This window comes from Hyperoodon ampullatus, assembly GCF_949752795.1.
Source record: "Hyperoodon ampullatus genome assembly, chromosome: 4".
In the NCBI taxonomy this organism is placed as follows: domain Eukaryota; kingdom Metazoa; phylum Chordata; class Mammalia; order Artiodactyla; family Ziphiidae; genus Hyperoodon; species Hyperoodon ampullatus.
This window is the reverse complement of record NC_136917.1, coordinates 13,255,870-13,276,575: the sequence shown is the minus strand read 5'-3', so window position 1 is coordinate 13,276,575 and position 20,706 is coordinate 13,255,870. Positions and strand designations below refer to the sequence as shown.

The window sequence follows — 20,706 nt, the reverse complement described above, 5'->3', positions numbered from 1 at the left end:
TTATTATCAACGTCATTTTACAGATGAGGAAACAGAAGCTCAGAGAGGGTAATTAATTTGCCCAAGGTCACACAGCTATTAGCTAGTGGAGCCTGAATATGAAGCTCAGCTGCCCGACTCCGGAGTTGCCCGTGCATCACCCCAGGCCCCCAGTCGGACTCCTGGCTTGGAGTTGGGGCTCCTGGAAGGTGGCTGCCCTCCTCCTTCACCATTCAGTAGGTCGAAGAATTCTTTGTGCGGCCCTCGTCAGCACCACAAAGCTCGAAACAGAAATGGGGAACAATCCCTTCAACGCTCCGTGTGGATTTTCATGCGAGGCAGCCGTGTCCTCGTGTGCTTGCGCTGGGGCTGAAACAGAGCATTTAAATGCAGATCAGCGCGAAGGTTGACCTGCTCGAAATGCTCTAGTAGTTCTAAGGCTGGCAGGGCAAGAGTGCAGTCTTCTGAAGGGGTCCCTCCGGGGCCTGGGCTGCAGGCTAGAGGCAACGTTGGAGTTCAGAGTGTTCATGAAGGGCTTCCTACAAAGAGCGCTTTCCCACACAACCGCGTCTGCATTTCTGAAGTGAAACCTTTTGATTCCGCATCTTCTGAGCCTCGATGCCAGGTCGCCAGGGACATTCTGCACTTAAAACAGCTCCCTCGCAGCTCCCACTTGGCTCCGCAGTGCCAAATGCAACAGCACCTGGGGAGTTCTGGGGTCTTCATCACACAGACGATGTTTCCTGAACATCTACTGTTGCCCGCTAGTGTACAAGGATGCTCTAGTGAGCAAAACAGACATGATTCTGCCTCATCATCACAAATTCATGTAAAGGATGTCCCCAGGGGGTGCGGGGGATGGTATCAGGGAAGCGATGCACCAAGCGGAACGTGGGGCGTTCGAGGAGGGGTAAGGTCAGTGGAGGTGGAGCCAGAGGTCAAGGGAGAGTTTGCTGTAAGGTGAACCAGAGAGGCAGGCAGGGACTGCAAGGGTTAATTTCGTGTGTCAACTCAGCCACGCTGTGGTGCCCAGTTGTTTGGGCAAACATGAGCTAGATGTTGCCGTGAAGGTACTTTGTAGATGCATCAACATCTACAGTCAGCTGGCTTTTGAAGTAAAGGAGATGACCACCCTTTCTAATGTGGAGGTGGGCCTCATAAAATCCGTTGAAGACCTTAAGAACAAAACACTGAGGTTTCCTGGAAAAGAGGGAATTTTGCCTCCTGACTGTAACATAAAAGTCCGGCTTGAATTTCAAGTCTGCCTGCCTGACCTTCCTTAGAATAAATTCTCTCTTCATCTCTCTCTCTCTCTCTCTCTCTCTCTCTCTCTCTCTCTCTCTCTCTCTCTCTCTCTCTCTCTCTACATATGTGTGTGTATTAATATATGTGTATATGTAATATATTCGTATTTCCTATTTGGTTCTCTGGAGAATCCTGACTGGTACAGGACAGACCACAGAAGGCTTTGCAGGATTTGAGCAAGAGTTGGGTAGCCCTTCTCCAACAAGCAGTGGAAGACAGGGAAGGATTTTAAGCAGGGAGAGAGGACGATATAATCAGCATAGTCCTAACCAGAGCCAGGCTAGAGCCCAGGGAGACTGGCATGGTAGGCTCCAGAGGCTCCAGAATCATCTGTGTCATGTTGCCCATCATCCAGGGTCCTGAACCTCCCTGTGTCAGATGAGGATGCTGTCAGCATCCCTGAATCCCAGTGGTCATTTGTGCATTTATTCAACTGTTTAGCAAGTGCATGCATTTGTGGAGCACGGCCTGCCCTGCAGATGGAGCTAGGCCAGGCCAAGGGCACTCCTTGACACCACTGTCGGTTTTTGCCTTTTTAATCCAAGGTCCTGTGAACAGCCTTTCACCACATTCATTCATTCATTCATTCAACAAATATTTGAGGCCCTACCATGAGCTGAGCTGAGCATACTATGTTCTGGGATACAGCAGGAAACAAAACTGGCAAAACACCCAGCTTCGTGCAGCTTACATTCTAGTGAGGGTTAGCAAATCAGTTACAGAGGAGAGCATATCCTCCTGGGCTGAGACGGCCAAAAGTGGAAATGAGAGACACAGAGTGGAGAGGTGAAGCAGCATAGGGCTGACTTCTCGGGCTCTGGAGTCCAACAGATCTGCGTTTAGATCCCAGCTCCTGAGCTTACTGTTTATACCTCTCTGCACCTCAGTGTTCTTGCCAACGAAATGGACAAATATACCCAGCAAAATACACCCCCCAACGCCAGAGGATTAAAGGAGATAACAGACGAGCGTCTTTCTCCCAAAGCACTGGCATGTACACCTCAGCTAATGCCGGTGAATTTTGTCTGGGTTTTGTTATTGTCCTTGTCATTGTGCTGTCTCTGAGGTTGAGTAACATACCTCAAGACACACAGCAAGCCCAAGCCATAGGCCCACCCTCCGATGTGCTTGCCACAGGGTCTTCTAAAAACACCCCAGCAAGGAGACTTGGGGTTTCGGTGTTTTATCCTGGGTTTCATCTTAGATGCCTCAAGTTTGCTAAGTAATTGTAGCAAACAAACGAGAGAGAGTCAGAGAACGAGCAGCGGAAGAGGGTGAGAGAGTGCTGCCAGGCTGAGGCCAGACTCCTGCAGGCTGCTCCCTCCCCTGGGGTTAATTAGTCTCCCTCTAGCAGAGGTGCTCTTGGGACCAGCGCCTCCCCAGCAGCCCTGCGCATTCATCCAGCTTCTGCCTCCCAGCTTCCCTCCAAGCCACTCATCCACAAAGCACTTCCTGCAGGTGACCAGGCGGCGGCCCAGCACGGCTTGTCTCCCCTCCTTCAGCCTGCATAGACCTCGGAATCCCGCCATGCCTGCAGCCTCCCTGCCCAGCAGAGAGAGCTGGCAGCGTCCCCTCAGATGCCTGCCCCTCCACCGCCATCCCCTGACGAGGGGCAGGGCCAGTGTCCACCCAAAATGTAAATGTCCTGCAGGTGATGCTGGGGAAAAGGCATTCAGGAAGCTCTCCAAAACGCCGGCCCCTGCACCTGTCTGCAGTCATGGCCTCTCTTTGCACTTTGGTTTTTAGGGAGTCTGGGTTTTTTTTTTAATTGAGTTATAATTAACATATAATATTGTATTTGTTTCAGGTACATAGTGATTGACTGTTTCTATACATTATGAAATGATCACCCCAATAAGACCAGTTACCATCCATCATCATATATGGTGCTATTGAATATATTCCTTATGCTGTACATTTCCTCCCTGTGACTTATTTATTTTGTAGCTGGAAATGGGTACCTCCTAACCCCCTTCACCTATTTCATCCACCCCCTGGCCCCCTCCTCTCTGGCAACCACCAGTTCTCTGAATCTGGGAGTCTGTTTCTGCTTTATTTTGGTTTTTAGATTCCACATTTAAGTGAAATCATACCGTATTTGGCTTTCTCTGTCTGACTTATTTTACTTACATAATACCTTCTAGGTCCATCCATGTTGCTGCAAATGGCAGAATTTCATTCTTTTTATGGTTGAGTAGTATTCCATTGTATATATACCGCATCTTCCTTATCCATTCATCTACTGATGGACACTTAGGTTGCTTCTATGGCTTGGCTGTTGTACAGAAGACTTCTATGAACATTGGGGTACATGTATTTTTTTTATAAATTTATGTATTTTATTTATTTTTGGCTGTGTTGGGTCTTCGTTGCTGCACGCGGGCTTTCTCTAGTTGCGGCGAGCAAGGGCTACTCTTCGTTGTGGTGCGCGCACTTCTCGTTGCGGTGGCTTCTCTTGTTGCAGAGCACGGGCTCTAAGCGCGTGGCTTCAGTAGTTGTGTCACGTGGGCTCTAGAGCGCAGGCTCAGTAGTTGTGGCGCATGGGCTTAGCTGCTCCGTGGCATGTGGGATCTTCCTGGACTAGGGCTCGAACCTGTGTCCCCTGCCAGGTCACCAGGGACATTCTGCACTTTCTGCACTGCTCAAACCTGTGTCCCCTGCATTAGCAGGCGGATTCTTAACCACTGCGCTACCAGGGAAGCCCGGGGTGTACATGTATCTTTTCAAATTGGTGTGTTCGTTTTCTTTAGATAAATTCCCAGAAGTGGAATTACTGGATGTATGGTAGTTCAATTTTTCATTTTTTGAGGAAACTTCATACTGTTTTCCATAGTGACTGCACCATTTTACATTCCAGCAGCGCACGAGGGCTACCTTTTCTCCACATCCTTGCTGACACTTGTTGTTTCTTGCCTTTCTGACGATAGCCATTCTGACAGGTGAATGAACTGACCACAGTGTGATCTGCCTCACCTCCCACCATCCTCCCTTCACCCACCAGCCTTTGGCTTCCCCAGCCTTTCCTTCAAGTTCAGGGCCCTCCCCAGGCTGCAGTCTCCAATGCTGCATCTCCTCCTTAGCTGCATCTTTCTGCAGGAAGCTTTGGGCATTGTCTATCACTACACCTTGTTCCTTTCCTTCAAACCACACATTGCAATTTGTAATTTATGTTACTTTATGTGTGTGTCACTTCTCTCTCCCTCCCTCTCCCTCTCTCTCCCTCTCTCACTCTCTCCTTCCTTCCCACACACACATTAGATTTTTAAATGCCAGAAAGTAGGCACCACCCCTATCTTATTCACCAGTATATACGATACCTGGCACATTGCAGTTGCCCAATAAATATTTCTGCCTGAATAAATGACTACATCAGTGAATACATTTCTCTTAGCTCCTCTGCCTGAGGGCATAATCTAAACATGTACACGGCTGAATTTTAAGTCAGATGATCAAGCTCCCTGAAGGCAGAAATGGGGTCTGGTTCATCTTTGTATCTCCCCCAGCATCTAGCATAGTTCTTAGAGCAATAGATGTACAACAAAGATTGAGGACCAAAGGGACATTAATCCAACATGCCATGGCAACCAGAGACCGTGTGGGGTCCTGCCCAATGTTCTGTGCCACAAGGATCCCTCGGGGCCAGCCAAGGGAATAAAGTCACTTGGCCTTACTTTAAGGTAATGCCCAATGCCTTACCTTTAAGGTAAGGTAAGGACAAGTTGTCCCTAAAGCTAAGTCCGGTTTGGTCACTGACACACTTACCCATATCATATTTTAACCCATTTCATCCCATTCAGTCATTTTGTGCTGGGTCTACTGGATGTCAGGCAGTGTGTTAGCACCTCATTACTCAAAATGTGGCCTGTAGGGCTTCCCTGGTGGCGCAGTGGTTGAGAGTCTGCCTGCCGATGCAGGGGATACGGGTTCGTGCCCTGGTCCGGGAGGATCCCACATGCCGCGGAGCGGCTGGGCCCGTGAGCCATGGCCGCTGAGCCTGCGCGTCCGGAGCCTGTGCTCCGCAATGGGAGAGGCCACCACAGTGAGAGGCCCGTGTACCGCCAAAAAAATATATATATATATGGCCTGTAGACCATGAATGAGCTCCACCATCTCCCAAGAGCCTATCAAGAATGCAGACTCTCCAACCTGATGGCAGACCTACTGGATCAGAATCTGCTTTTTAGCAAGATCCCAGGTGATTCATATGTACAGTACAGTTTAAGAAGCCCTGAGCTAGGAAAAGGTAGACCTAGGGTCTGCCTTCGTGGAGCCTAAGGCAGGCACGGCACCAACGAACAGCAGCGGCCGGATGTTGACTGTTATGGGCGAGGAAGCTACGAGGGCTTTATATCAAGGGAGACTCACCCAGGAGACGAGAGCAGACCTTATAAGCCATCTTAAAGAGTTTGCTATGTTGTCCTTAGAGCAACAGGAAGCCCAGGGAAAGGGGTCTACAGCGAGGGTGGGGATAAATGAATCAGCCCATGTTCCCTCTTTAGGGTAGTCATAACCTTTGTAATTCATCATCAAAACACGACTTCCTTCTCTATCTTCAACCACCCTCTGGTGTCTGATGAGCAGGTTGGCACAGGACCCCACAGTCCAGGCAGGTCTAGGCTCAGCCTTTGCCCGTTCAGGAGGGGTCTCCTTCTGTTGGTACAGCCTCATTCTGACCCCTGTCCCATCCTGCATGTGGTCCTCCTGCTGGGGACTAGAGCACAGGGCTCCAGGAACATGCCCTGTCTCCTCAGCTTCCAGATGCATATCAGAAATACTCAACACGGAATTAGGGTTCTTAATGGCTCAGTTCTCCACACCTGCCGGTAGCTAAATAGAGGCCATTTGGAACTGTGATAAGACTGCAGTCAGACCTGGGTTCAAGTCCTAACTCAACCACTCGCTGTGTGACCTTGGGCAGGCGTTTTAACATCTCTGAACTTCTGTTTTCTCAACTGTGAATCCCTGCCATGTAAGGGTATTGTGCAGGCCAGGTACAAAGTGGGTGCTTTATTCAACAAATAATTTACTGAACACCTACTGTGTGCCGCTCTGTACACAGTCTTAGGGGGCTCCAACCCTGGGCAATTTTAGGCAAGAGCCCTGCCATCATGGAGCTTAGCAGCCCAGTGGGGAAAAGTGTCATTAGTTGAGCAATCACACAGATAAATATTAGATGACAAATGTAGTATATGCTTTGAAGTGGGGGAAAAAAGAGCCATGAGAGAGCAAAACAGGGACCCAATCCAGCCTGGGAAGTCAGGAGAGGCATCTTGAGATAACGGCAGTGTGCCCAGTGTCTCTTTGCCCGACGTGACTCTGCACCTCTCTTTCAGGTACCTGGAAGGAAACCACTTAACAGCCGTGCCCAAGGAGCTGCCCACCCTCCGACACCTGACACTCATGTAAGGAGCCCAGCGTTGGTGGGATATTTCATTTTCTGTCCTTAGGGAGGGCAGGAAACTGATGCAGAGGGTGGGTAGGGCAGCGCTGCAGGCTTTGGGGGGCATTCCTGCACTTTTCCCTCTGGGTGGAGTGGCAAGAGGCAGCTGGGAAGGATGGGCCGGCCAGATGTGCCAGGTCTTACCCAGTGAGGACTTCATGCAGAAGTACCCAGATCCGGGCCTCATTGGCCACCTGTGGTACCTTCCTCCTTGGCTTGGAGCCTCTGACCTGGTCTCCCAGTTAAATTCCTGAGATCCCTCAGTTTCTTGCAAGCTGTGGCTGCACTTAGGTTTGCTAAAAGCATAAATTTGGCATTTCTTCTTCCTCCTTCTTTAGTTACTCAGAAAATGTTCTAAGCAGCTGGTTCAAATTGAGGATCTTTCAGGTGGGAGCCGCTACTGGCTCCAAGTCGGCCAAAACCCAGGAAAACCTCTGAATGAGGTGCAGGGCTGCTGGGCATGGGCGGGGCCCAGGAAGCTGGGGAGTCCTTGAGCTTTGTCCCTCCCTGCCTTGCCAAGAGGGCACCCAGGATCCTTGGGCAAGTGCTGTTGAAAGATGCCCCATCTGCTTAGGGGGCAGGGAGCCCCGGAGCAATGGCCCTCAACCTCAGCTGATTATATATCACAGTAGTTTGGGGTTTGTTTTAAATACTGATGCTCAAGCCTGCCTTACACCAATTAAATCGGAATATCTGGGCATGAAACCTAGGCCTCGGAGAACTAAAGCTCCCCAGATGATGCTAATGTACAGCTGATGTTGAAAACCACTGCTTTGGATACTTATCCTTGGGGAGAAGCTGGAGCTTGCAGTTGGCAAAGGACCACACTCCCATCAACCTCATTGCCCCAAGAGAGAATCTGATAAGATGGAATAAATGAATGCTGGAAGAGAGGGATGTTGGAGGGGCTATGAGGAGAAGAATTGATCAGGGGGAAAAAGCACTACAACAAGGAGAAATTGTTACCTTAGGTGTTATGTTTTGCTGGTAGAATAAAATCGATGGATAGACACCACTGAATGTTTGAATAGCTGAATAAATAGATGAATGAATGAACAACAATTGGTGGAATGACTGGTTGAATAAATCTTCAGTAAAAAAAATGAACATTTGGACTAATGGGTGGATAGGTGAATAGATGGATGGGTGGATAGATGGATGGATGGACAGCTGGGCCAACAGATGGACAGATGGGTGGCAGATGGACAGATGGATGGATGGATGGATGATAGATGGGTGGATGGACAGATGGATGGATGGGCTGGTGGACATATGGGGAGGATGAGTGGATGGGTGGATGGATGGGCAGACAGATGGATGGGTGGACAGATGGATGTATATACAGATGAATGGGCAGATGGGTGAATAGACAGATGGGCGGATGGGTGGATGGATGGGCAGATGGATGGATGGATGGATGGGAAGGTGGGGGGGGTGGATGGATGGATGGATGGGAAGGTGGGTGGGGGGGGTGGATGGATGGGAAGGTGGGTGGGGGGTGGGTGGAGGAATGGATGGATGGACAGATAGGCAGATAGGTGTATGGACAGACAGACCAGTGGATGGATGGATGGGTGGGTGGACGAATGAATGGGCAGATGGGTGGATGGACAGATGCATGGATGGACAGATGGACAGATGGGTGGATGGGTGGATGGATGGGCAGATGGATGAATGGATGGATGGATGGGAAGGTGGGGGTAGGATGGATGGATGGATGGATGGGAAGGTGGGGGTGGGATGGATGGATGGATGGATGGATGGATGGATGGGAAGGTGGGGGGGGTGGGTGGATGGGAAGGTGGGTGGGGGGTGGGTGGAGGAATGGATGGATGGACAGATAGGCAGATAGGTGTATGGACAGACAGACCAGTGGATGGATGGATGGGTGGGTGGATGAATGAATGGGCAGATGGGTGGATGGACAGATGCATGGATGGACAGATGGACAGATCGGTGGATGGGTGGATGGATAGATGGGTGGATGGATGGATGGGAAGATAAGTGGATGGACAGATGGATGGGCGGATGGACAGATGGTTGGATGGATGGATGGATGGATGGATGGATGGATGGGAAGATAAGTGGATGGACAAATGGATGGGTAGATGGACAGATGAGCAGATGGACAGATGGGCAGATGAATGGGCAGACGGACAGATGAACGGACAGATGGGTGGATGGACATATGGACAGGTGGATGGATGGATGGATGAATGGATGCATGGATGGGTGGGCAGACGGGCAGATGGATGGGTGGATGCATGGATAGGAGGCATGCATGCATGTGTGAAAGTTGGGAACGACCCCCTTCGGATGCAACTAACAGTACAATGTGACCCTTCTGCTTACTTTTCCTAGTGACCTGAGCAACAACAGCATTGGCATGCTGACCAACTACACCTTCAGTAACATGTCTCACCTCTCCACCCTGTGAGTACAGTGAGCTGCTGTGATTAACATGGGCCTGATACTAAGTGCATCCTTCCTCTTTCCCCTCAGGCTTACATGCTCCGCTCTAGCGATCCTCAGGGCTGTGGCTGACCCAGCACAGGGCAGACCTTAATCATCAGAAGGAAAACAGAGTAGGTCAGAACTCCACTGTCCGGGTGGTTAGAGAGGAGTTGGCACCTAATTACTTCTGAAGAAGTTCCTCTTTGGAATACCTTCTGTGATTTGTGAATTTTCTCTCCCAGTGAGGGTTTCCCTACACAATTATATTTTGCTCAGACCCATTTATTTCCCATTAGCTCTGTACACTGTGAGCACTCACCATCTGACAATAGATGGAGGTGATGGCAAAGCTGGTTAGGGAGCCAGCCTGCTAAGGAACATAGGAGGAAAATGGGAAATGAAGCCAGTGAGCTTCCTGGAGTGATGGGGAATGTTTCTCTTTCCCTTATCCCTAGGATGCTTTTTGTCAGTCTATTAAAATTGGGAGGGTAGGGCTTCCCTGGTGGCGCAGTGGTTGAGAGTCAGCCTGCTGATGCAGGGGACACGGGTTCTTGCCCCGGTCCGGGAGGATCCCACATGCCGCGGAGCGTCTGGGCCCGTGAGCCATGGCCACTGAGCCTGCACTTCTGGAGCCTGTGCTCCGCAACAGGAGAGGCCACAACAGTGAGAGGCCCGCGTACCGCAAAAAAAAAAAAAAAAATTGGGAGGGTAAAGAAACCATTTACTTTGACTGGTCCAGTATGGACAATGCATGCATCAGTAACTAAGAATAGGAGGAACCAACAGAGCCTGTGTGTCGTCTTCCACAGGATCCTGAGCTACAACCGGCTGCGATGCATCCCCATCCACTCCTTCAATGGGCTGCGGTCCCTCCGAGTGCTGTGAGTACCCCAGTGCGCTGACTTCTACTTCTACTTCGCTGGGTAACAGCAGGCAGGACTGAGCACTCCTGTTCCCTGCTCTTCCTTGCTCAGAGCCCACTCTGCCCGCCATGTGCCCCTCCCCTAACCCAACACTCTTAATTTGCTCAATGGGGCAGAGAGAGCTCATGCTTAAGAGTCAGTCACTCCCTGTTCCAGCTCACTTCCTCTGTGGAACCTGCCACACATCACTAACTCCTCTGAGTTCCCACTTCTTTATGTGCAAAATGGGATCCATAGCACATCCCTTGCGAGGATTAGGATCTGCAATTCTATGCAATTATATTCTGCACCCTAGCAGAGCACACTGTGCAGGGCCAGCGCACACACATAGCCATCCGTTCGCAGCCGAGTCAACTCATAAAGTATCCTTAAAGTTTTAATAAGTTGCCCACATTTAAACATCAGGAGGTTTCTCATATAAATCCTGATTTCTACACTCTCTTGGAAAATGGAGAGACCTGGCCTCCCAGGGCTCCCCTCTGCATTCCTGCAGGGCTGAGCCATCCCGCCCCGTTGAACAGAGTTCTGCAGCCTGCACATCACCCACCCACCTCTTGTCACCTTATGATACCTGCCTGGCCCTGGCCTACACAAGGGTAGTGGACAGCTAACTGAGGCAGATGAGCTCTGAGCAAAGGCAAGATGGCCATGGAGTCCCCTGCTCTCCAGGCATAGCTCTGCCCTCCCTAGCTGTGTGTCTTCTCATCATGAAATCAGATAACGACGGTAATGGCCTCACAGGGTCTTATGAGGATTAAATGAGATATTGTACGTAACGCACTTAGCACAGCTCTGGCCCATGGTAGACACTTTATATTCATTTGTTATGACTATTCTCACATGAGCACTTGCAAGAGCAGGAATGGCACCTCACTGCCACCCCAACCCTGGGCCCATTGTCACCTGATATTTCTGCCTGCCCATCTTGCACCTATTTTGCTGGCAAGGGAGGATCCTTTGAATGACATTCCCATGAGAACAGAGATGCCAGACGCTCTGCCCCCAAACCTATCAACTTCTTTCCCTTCTGGCCCATTATGACTATAATAGTGAAAACCATATTTTATGGGGCTTTTCATGGTCATTGCCTCATAATGCTATGCGGTTGAGAGGGTTATGTCCATTTTAAAGACAGGAAAACTGAGACCCAGATTGGTGAAGTCGCTGGCCCAAGATTCAGCAGTCAGGAGGTTGCAGAGTCCAGCCTCCTGACTCAGAGCCCCGGGATCCTTCCCAGGACCCAGTTACGGTTGGCAGACAGCACCCAATGAGCAGGTCCATTTCGGAGCCTCCAGGCTGATGTGATTTATTGAGGCCCACAAAACACCAGTGTCAGCGACAACTCCTGCCACATGTCATCTGTGCTGTTATTAAAAATCAATTCTGTGGGGGGCAAAGAAGTACCCGTGCTGACAGTGTGCAATCTGTTACTGTCACTTATTTATTATCTATCTTCTCTGGGGAGCTTGAGAATGGAAACATCAGCAGAACCATTTCCCTGTTTTGAGTTGAACACAACGGGAGATGGGCTCATCTCATTGGCTGGGGCTGGACCTGCTGCACCCCACCCCCACCATCTCCCCTCAATCCCAATCTATTGTCCCCCCATTCCAGTCTTCCAGTTCTGGGCATAGCTTGGCTGCCAGGGGGTGTGACCTGCCATTTCAATGGGATCCGTGTGCCTATGTTCATAATTAGAGTAGTTTTGGTTGGGACAGCTCAACATGTGGAAGGGAGAAAGAGAAAGTTTGCCTGTCCATCTGTCTGTCTACCAGGGTGGTGGGGTGCACATCACCCCCCTATCCAGGATTTCCTCCTTCCTCAGCACCTCGTTGGTGTCACTCCAGAACCAGTGCTGTCATTAGTTCACCAGGAGTCCACATAAAACACCCAACACACTTGTGCTTGCTTCTTGAATTCAGAATGAGTAGGCTTTTTGCACCATCATTTTAGAATCATGGGCTCTTGTCGATTAAAGAGGGTCTTAGAGGCCCTCATTCCAACTATCTACCTCAGTGGGGAGCAACCATTTTCTGCATAAGGGCCAAGGCAGGAAAAATTAAAATGTTTATGGACTGCGTTTCTTTTAAAGGATATTTGTATCCTTTCTCCCAGTAACTGCACATCTAGGAATTTTTACGAAAGGGTATCCAAAAAGAGAGAAGGGTTCTCTGCATTAAGATCTTGGTTGCACTGTAATTTTTAACCTGAATTTTAAATATTACCCAGAAGGCCACAGTGGGGAAATATTTAAGTAAAGCATGATGCAACCAGTCGATGAAGTGCAATTATTAAAAGAGGAAAACTAATAGCAGAGTGGGAACCTGTTTACCACATTGCATTATGTGGAAAAATAAGCCTAATTTGTATATTGTTACAATTATAACTGTATATATGTACAATTGTAACATATATACAAATTAGGTTTATTTTTCCGCATAACACTATGTGGTAAACAGGTTTCCACACTGCTATCTAGTAACTGTAACCGTATCAATTATAACATTGATAACCATGAAGGACTATAAGGGAACATGGGCAAATAAATGAAGAAAACCATTGATAGCTAATGGGTAATATCAAATCATTTCTGTTATAAATGAAGACAAAGTTAAAGATGAATGAAGACACTAACATATTTATAATTTGGGGGGTTGGGAAGCAAAACAGGATTTTGGAAATCAGAAATTGCAGTACCTGTAACTGCATGTGGTCATTCATATATTCTTTTCACATTTCTAATGGGTTTCATTAATTTGATTAGAATTTCAGAAATAACCAGAGACCCAGGGATGCTGGCAGTTTGGGGTGAGGAAGCAGGATAAACAGCAAGGTTCAGCCATAGACAAAGGCCAAAGAGTGCTGTGGAAAGCAGCAAGAAAGACCTGACATTTAGGAAGGAGAGAGAGAAGGAGGGGGAGAGAGAGAGAGGGAGAGAGGGAGAGAGAGAGAGAGAGAGAGAGAGAGAGAGAGAGAGAGAGAGAGAGAGAGAGAGTGTGTGTGTGTGTGTGTGTGTGTGTGTGTGTGTGTGTGTGTGTGTGTGTGTGTGTGTGTGTGTGTGTTGGTGGGTGGATATGAATACATTTCAGAGACAGGATATTGGTCAAGGAGCTTTGAGAACAAAACTTTGTGTGAAAATATACTTCTCCTACCTCACTCCTAATCTAAAAATAGCCAGAAGAGAACATCCTCCAGGACGTTCTAGTCCTTTTTTGGGGATCTGTGTGTTCCCTGATCTTTGCCCCACGCCGAGCCACATGCCTTGTGTGCGTGTGGTCCCAACTGTCACCCCCCAGCCCCAGCTGCAGGAGGGCCACCTGGAATCAGTTAGCGCCAGGACCGTGTCAGTGTGTGCTTGTGAGGGAGCGAGCGGGATTATCATTCATCATCCGTATTTTTTTAGCTCCTGTTCCCTGAAATAAGACTCTGCTTGCTGTTTATGCACATGCGGCTATTCACCACTGCTCAACTGGTGGCATGGACCCTCCCTAAAACATCTCTGCAAAGGGCTCCATTTGCCCTTTTGCTTGATTACCTTCAGAGACTAAGAGCTCGCTCGCTTCCCAGACAATCCCATTCCATTTTTGACCAGCTGTTGAACATCAGGCGATTCTGGTGAGCCAAAAGGTGACTCCTTGTGGTCCTGGTGTGGCCCTTTTGTGCCACCAAAAAAAAAAAAAAAAGTTTAATTATGAATTTTAGAAGTGGGGAGTGAGTCTCAGAAACCCTGTCCAAACCACTCATTTATAAGACAAGGAGGCAGATTCAGAAAGGTTTGATGACTTGCTCACATCATTCACTTCTTCATCCTTCCCTGAATGCCCACTGTGAGCTAAATGCTAGGCTAAATACCGCGGCGGGTGGGGCACAAATAGTGAATATAGCACAGTTCCCGCTTTCAGAGATCACACGGTCTAGAACAGGAAATAGACAAACAACTACAGTACAGGGTGATGCCTGTGAAAGAGCCATAGGAATACAAGTGAGAGGCATGGAAGCCAGTACTGGCCACCAAAAAGACTTTCTGGGGCTTCCCTGGTGGCGCAGTGGTTGAGAGTCCGCCTGCCGATGCAGGGGACATGGGTTCGTGCCCCGGTTCGGGAAGATCCCACATGCCGCGTAGCGGCTGGGCCCGTGAGCCATGGCCGCTGAGCCTGCGCGTCCGGAGCCTGTGCTCCGAGACGGGAAACGCCACAACAGTGAGAGGCCCGCGTACCAAAAAAAAAAAAAAAGACTTTCTCAGAGGTAGTTATCACTGCTGACACTTGTTAAACCTTGACTATGCACTGCACGCTGGGCTAAATGCTTTAGCTACATTGTCATATTCACGCTTCCCATCAATTCTATGAAGAATATACCACCATTATCCCCATTTCCCAGATGAGGAAACAGAGGCTTGGCAAAATTGAGTAGCTTTCCCCAAGTGACACAACGAGGAGAGAGTAAAGTTGGGATCTGAACCCAAGACTGTTTACTCTCAGAATCACTGCTCTTAACTTCTGCTCCCAAGGCTGAGTCTGGGATGCCAGAGGGAGTTACCCAAATAGGGATGGGAGTGAAGAACATTCTAGGCAGGGAAAATATAAATGCACTGGACAGAAGCCTGGAAGTCAGGAAGGGCATGTGCCTGGGGATGGAGGGGTGGGATGTCCAGGAAGCTCCAGCTTTGGCTGGAATGTGGCTTCTGGGTGTGAGAACAGGAGGAGATGCTGCCGACCCGTCATAAGGTGGGAGCAGAACCCAAGGCTGGAACCCATGTCTTCTGGCTTCTAGCCCAGTGTTCCATCGCCTTCCATCCTGCTCCGTCGTAGGTTATCATCTATTTTTATTGCCTCTCATTTCAGACTTTTCTTGAAGACTGGGGGGGACATGGCCTTTTTAAAAAGGGAGTGTTTTTTTCCTTGCCCAGAGAGGCCTGGGATGAGAATTAATGAGTGGGGTGGCATGAAAGACATGGGCCGAAAGGTGATGGACACAGGGAAGCTCTGCCAAAATTCAGTGTGTCTCCTGGAATCCTCCACGGGGCTCCTTTGGGATGATAGGCTGCATACCTTCACGCTTCTACTCTAAGCGGGTAACGCCTTGAGGGGAATGGCCCCAAATATGTCCAAGAACATAGCGGGGAAGGAGTCATGACGATGCTTGCAATAATCGTGGCTGACCCGAGTGAGGGCTTACCGTGTGCTGGCCCTGCATTGCATCCTGCACCAGCTGAACCACTTGCATTGTATCTTTAAATCCTAGCTTAGGAAGCAGTATATTAGATCCCTTCCTGACTAAAGGAAAAGAAAATCAGTTCAAACCACCTTAGGCAGAAAAAGAGAATTTATCGATGCAGGTAACTGAAAAATGCAGTAGTAGGTATTAGATTCTATGGCTGGATGCAGGTACTCCAGTGGTACTGTCAGAAATGCATCTCTTTCTGCCTCTCAAAATGAAACTGCCTCTGTCCTAGTAGTTCCAAGGAAAGCCCCAGAAATATCTCTCAGTGGCCTACTTAGGTCACATACTCAACCTCAAACCAATCACTGTGACTCCGATTGGGCAGACCTGGTCCATAGCTCTGCCCATGAGGCCAGACCACTTGGACTCAGAAGTGGGGAGGGGTGATTCCCTAATGGAAGAGGGAGGAACTGTTACAGAAAAGAGGAGAAGGATGTTGATCAACCCATACCCCCCAAAAGGTATCTACTCTAAGTAGATACTAAGAATTCCTCTATTTTAGAGATGAGAAAACTGAGGCACAGAAATAATGTCCATTGTCTCAGGTCACACAGACAGTGATTATCAGAATAGAGATTCGAACCCAGGCTATCTGACTCCAGACCTTAAACCCCAGGTCACCTGGGAGTGGCCTGTGTTGCTCAGAAGAGAATTCACCCACCGCATCCCACCTTTAGGATGAGGATAGTTCCCGTCATCTATCATACAAACTGTGAGCACCTAGAGATTCGGAGACCCAGATTCAGGCAACCCAGAACTGACAGGGGATGGTTATGCCCTCCAGTTGCTCTCATGATGTCCTCATCTGCATCCTGAAATTCCCTAGTCTGCCTTAACCCCTCCTAAGAGTCAGGAGGGAAAAAAGAGTCCCGGATGCTTGAAGATGAGTCATGCCCAGTTCAGAGTCGCTTGCCTGCACCAGCTCCCTGTGAGGTGTAAGGGAGAACGAGAGGGAAAGGGGCAGTGCTTAGTGCTTCCTGGGAGGGCACATTTGTGCTGCTCCCCTGGCATCCTTTAGGAGGGTGGTTGGACATGCAAGAGTCCTTCTTTGGGGGCCAAACCAGGAGCCAGAAACTACAGTGTAGGCAGATTTCTTTAGCATTGTCCCAGTAAATTACAGCCCCATTACTCTGCAGTTTATAGAGACCTCAGTGGATCAGCTCATAATAAATGGGAGTGCGACTTGCAGGGGTCACAGTACCAAAGCTGCCTTTGGGTCATTTGGTGTTTTTAAATTAGGGCTTTGTGCCTCTCCAGGGGCCCGAGCCGCATTCTGAAATGATTAACGGTGGGGCTGGGTGCATTCGCCAAACAGCAAGCAGCCGTGAAGTCATCCAAGTTAATAGCAGACGGAGCCGGTGTGATTCATAAATAACCACGTGGATTAGAGACTAAATGATACTGATAAAAGTGTGAGGAAGTGCTTCTAGCCCCTTCTTACTCAGGGAGGTGAGAAGCTTCCACGAACACTCTTTAGAGGACTGGGTACCCTCACCCTGCTCTCCTGGCTGCCTAAGCTTCAAGGAAAGCTTTCACCCTGCCATTCAGGGAGACCAGGGACCTGGTGGCGGGGGCGGGGGGTGGCTGGCATGTGGGTGTTAGAAATGCAGAACCTCAGGCCCCACCCCAGACCCACTGAATCAGAATCTCTGGGAATGGGCCTCAGAAATCTGCATGTGTATTAGCCCTGATGCTCAGTCAGCTTTGAGAGGCTCTGCTCATTATTAAGTGTAATTAAGCTCACATCTATATTTCAGCTGAAGACCCAGGGCAAGCTAACATCAGCTAAAAGGAAAACAGTAGAGCAGATTCATAAGTTACTATCCTGTTTACACTTTCACAGTCAACGTTAATCACCCCCTTTGTTTAACTAGGGCTCCTTTCACAGCCCAGGGGACGGTGCCCAGCAGCCACTAAGGAAACCTTTGAGTTTCTACGAATGTCACTCCTTGCATTTCACGGGCCAGCCCCAAAGTGAGTCAGCAGTTTGGGGATTTTTTGTATGCAGTGGATGACTAATCCTTCCATGGAGGGTATAACCCACGAATTGTGGGCTTGCTCATGTTTTTACTTGAGCAGCGGAGCCACGTTCCTTCAATTTCTTTCAAAAACCTGTTCTCCAGGCACTTATTGAAAGCTCAGTATGTGCCACCACCCTGCAAGTGAGCATAGCTTCCAGCTATTACACCGCAGGGTGGAGAGAGGTATGATTAAACCCAAGCAGGTTGCCTGGCCCCTCGGACACACTGTCGGATAATGCACTCAGGTGCACACAAGAACAACACCCACATGCGTGTGTGGGTAATGCCACACCCTTTCCCACAAAGATGAGTGTCCGGCTCCAGGGAGTCTCCCCAGGAGCTGAGTGCCCCCTTCCCTTTGTCTTCTGAGCTGGGACTGATAGCATTTCTCAATCTCCCTAAAATCTCTCTAGGTGAATATGAAGGGAACCAGTTTCTTGATCTGTACCAGGCATTGTTCAAGACCTTTTACAAATATTAATAAGGTTAACCATTTAGTACTTAGAAAATGCCAGGCTCTACGTGGACTAATGCACCCACAACCGAAGGTACCTTCTGCGGCAAATCTTTTTACTTTCTTTCATTCCCATTTTATGATAGGAAACCAAGGCACAGAGAGGGTAAGTAACTTTCCCCATAGTCACACAGCTGGTAAGTGACAGAGTCAGGGTTTGAGTGCAAGCAGCCCAGCTCCAGAACTTCTGGTCTCAACCATAGTTCTTCACATTATCTCTGAAACCCCAGTGCCTTCACTAGATTGCTTTGTCTCCATGTTTCAGGTGCAAAAATGGAGGCCAGGAAAAGGAAAGTAACGCACCCAAGGTTCCACAGCTGAAAGGGACTGATTTCTGATTCCATCCCAAGTCCGTCTGATTCATCTTTGTCTTTCCCTAACCCTCTACTCCCGACATCCCTGCAGCTCATCTAGGCACGGAAACATCCGTGCACGTGACAATGAAGGAGACATCCCCTCCCGCTGCTGGCAGTGGGGCTCTGCATGCTCAGAGGCATGACTGGGCCAGCCTGGGACGCCAAGAGAGTGTACTGAGTTCAGAGCTGTTACTGGGGGTTAACCTTCTGACCTGTGCTTCTGCTTCAGAACCCTCCATGGCAACGACATCTCCAGCGTTCCCGAAGGCTCCTTCAATGACCTGACCTCTCTTTCCCATCTGTAAGTAGCCCTGTTTCTCCCCCACGTGCATATCCTCAAAACAGAAAAGATTATAATGCCAGAGATAATACTATCAGTGCTACCACCTCAGTATGGTTCTTTCCATATGAATAGAGTGTGTTTTATTTACAAAAATGTACCCACATTGTGCACATTTTGTGTTCTCTGCTTCAGATGCCTTCAGAGACATAATTATGTAAACAATGTAAATATTTAATAAGAATGAACATAAAACTCTTACTATGTGCTCAACACTTTAGATGAATTATCTCATATATTTCTCACAGCAGTAAGGCATTTTTATCTCCTTATTAGACATGATGAAACTGAAGTTAAGAAAGGCCGAAGAACTGGTCCAAGGGTCGCACAGCTAGTAGGTGGCAGAGACCTGGTTCAAATCCAGGTTTGCCTTGACGCCAAAGCACATATTCTTTCTACACTCGGCATCAGGTAGTCCCCTCCCATTTTACACAGGGGAGACTGAGGCCCATAAATATTAGGTATTACATACCTCTGCCAGTGAAAATGCTTGAGTTTGTATACCTGCTGTCTGTATATTTAATTATTTTTGTATTGTGCACATATACAACACTGATATATTTTGTATGCATATTATAAAACATTCAAAAAATAGAAATGTTAAAGGCTATGGTTAAAAATCAGCAGAAGTTTTCGTATTTTCTTCCTCAGACAGCACTTTGGAGGTGTCTGCACTGGCTGATACCATTTCCCTCCCCTGCACTTGTAAGCTGAGTGGTGTCTGGGAGGAGAACCTTCCTTCTACTCTCTTAGGCTCTGTGGCCGGCCTGACATAAGACAGATTAACAGGAGAAAAGCATACAAATGTATTTAATATTTTTATGTGCATGAGGGAGTCTTCAAAAGGAGAATGAAAACCCAAAGAAGCCATTGGGCCCCAAAGGCTTATATGCCATTTTTACACAAAGAATGATGAAGCGTGGGGCTCTGACACGACAGAGGAGCTTGGACTAGGGGCGGTAAATCATGGGACCGGGACTAGGAAATCACGCAGAAACTGATGGAAGATCAGCGTTATTTTAGTAGGTTTGTTTGTACAGATCCATTTTGGTATCAACTCCCTTCTCTTCCTGGCCCGGGGAGGGTACCTTTCTCATAGGAAATATGACCTGCTTTTAGCTAGAAACAGCATCTGCTGTTTCTCAAGTGCCTTCAGCTCAAAATAGTCAACAGACAAAGCAGCATATTTGGGGGCGGCATGTTCTGAGCTCCTTCAGTGGTCTGAAGCTGCTTCCTAGGTTGCTGGGTATCAAAACCTTCTCTGCAGAGTACATCCTCCAGGGCAACCTTTAGTGGGGCAAGAGAGCCAGATCATCAATGGCCAGAGGTCCAGGAAGCCTCCTGGAGGGGCTGAGATTGGGAGTGAGTTGAGGATGGAGTCTTACCAGGGTAGGTGAGAGCAAAGCCTTAGGGATGGGAGGGGCTTGGGTGGGGTTGAAACATCTGCAGGGATTGTCACCCCAGTGAAGTCTCTGCTGGTCCTCCTGTCAGACACCCCCAATCTAGCCAAAGTCTGAAAATTCTGCTTTTCCAGAGGACCAAGACTACAGGGCCTATGGGCCAAGCTGGGCGGGGGAGCCTGACTTCCTGCTCTGCCTTGTAGGGCACTGGGAACCAACCCACTCCACTGCGACTGCAGCCTGCGTTGGCTGTCGGAGTGGGTGAAGGCCGGGTACAAGGAGCCTGGCATCGCCCGCTGCAGTAGCCCCGAGCCCATGGCTGACCGACTCCTACTCACCACACCCACCCACCGCTTCCAGTGCAAAGGTAGGTGCTGACTCACCCCTCTCAGATGCTGAAAGCGAGGTGGACCTGCATCTAACGGTCCACTTGTCATTCGCTCCCCTAAGTCCCTCTGCTGCCATTGCTACATATTCCTCGTTGACCTCTTACTCTACAAATTTTTGCATAGTTGAGAAAATCTTTAACCTGCATTTTTTTTTTTTTCGCGGTACGCGGGCCTCTCACTGTTGTGGCCTCTCCCGTTGCGGAGCGCAGGCTCCGGACGCGCAGGCTCAGCGGCCATGGCTCACGGGCCCAGCCGCTCCGCGGCATGTGGGATCTTCCTGGACTGGGGCACGAACCCGTGTCCCCTGCATCGGCAGGCGGACTCTCAACTACTGCGCCACCAGGGAAGCCCTAACCTGCATT

General features: G+C 49.1%; 1 protein-coding gene across 2 annotated transcripts in view; it reads left to right on the top strand.

Annotated features, from left to right (window-relative positions):
- SLIT3 (slit guidance ligand 3) overlaps positions 1–20,706 on the top strand; it is a gene marked incomplete at its 5' end in the record, with an annotated part of 578,559 nt that overhangs the window by 508,420 nt on the left and 49,433 nt on the right. For both annotated transcript variants that reach the window (XM_079702652.1, XM_079702651.1), the window contains 5 exons: positions 6,618–6,686; positions 9,086–9,157; positions 9,988–10,059; positions 18,445–18,516; positions 20,159–20,322. In XM_079702652.1, the coding sequence (XP_079558778.1) occupies positions 6,618–6,686; positions 9,086–9,157; positions 9,988–10,059; positions 18,445–18,516; positions 20,159–20,322 (449 nt within the window). The remainder of the gene's footprint in view (positions 1–6,617; positions 6,687–9,085; positions 9,158–9,987; positions 10,060–18,444; positions 18,517–20,158; positions 20,323–20,706) is intronic.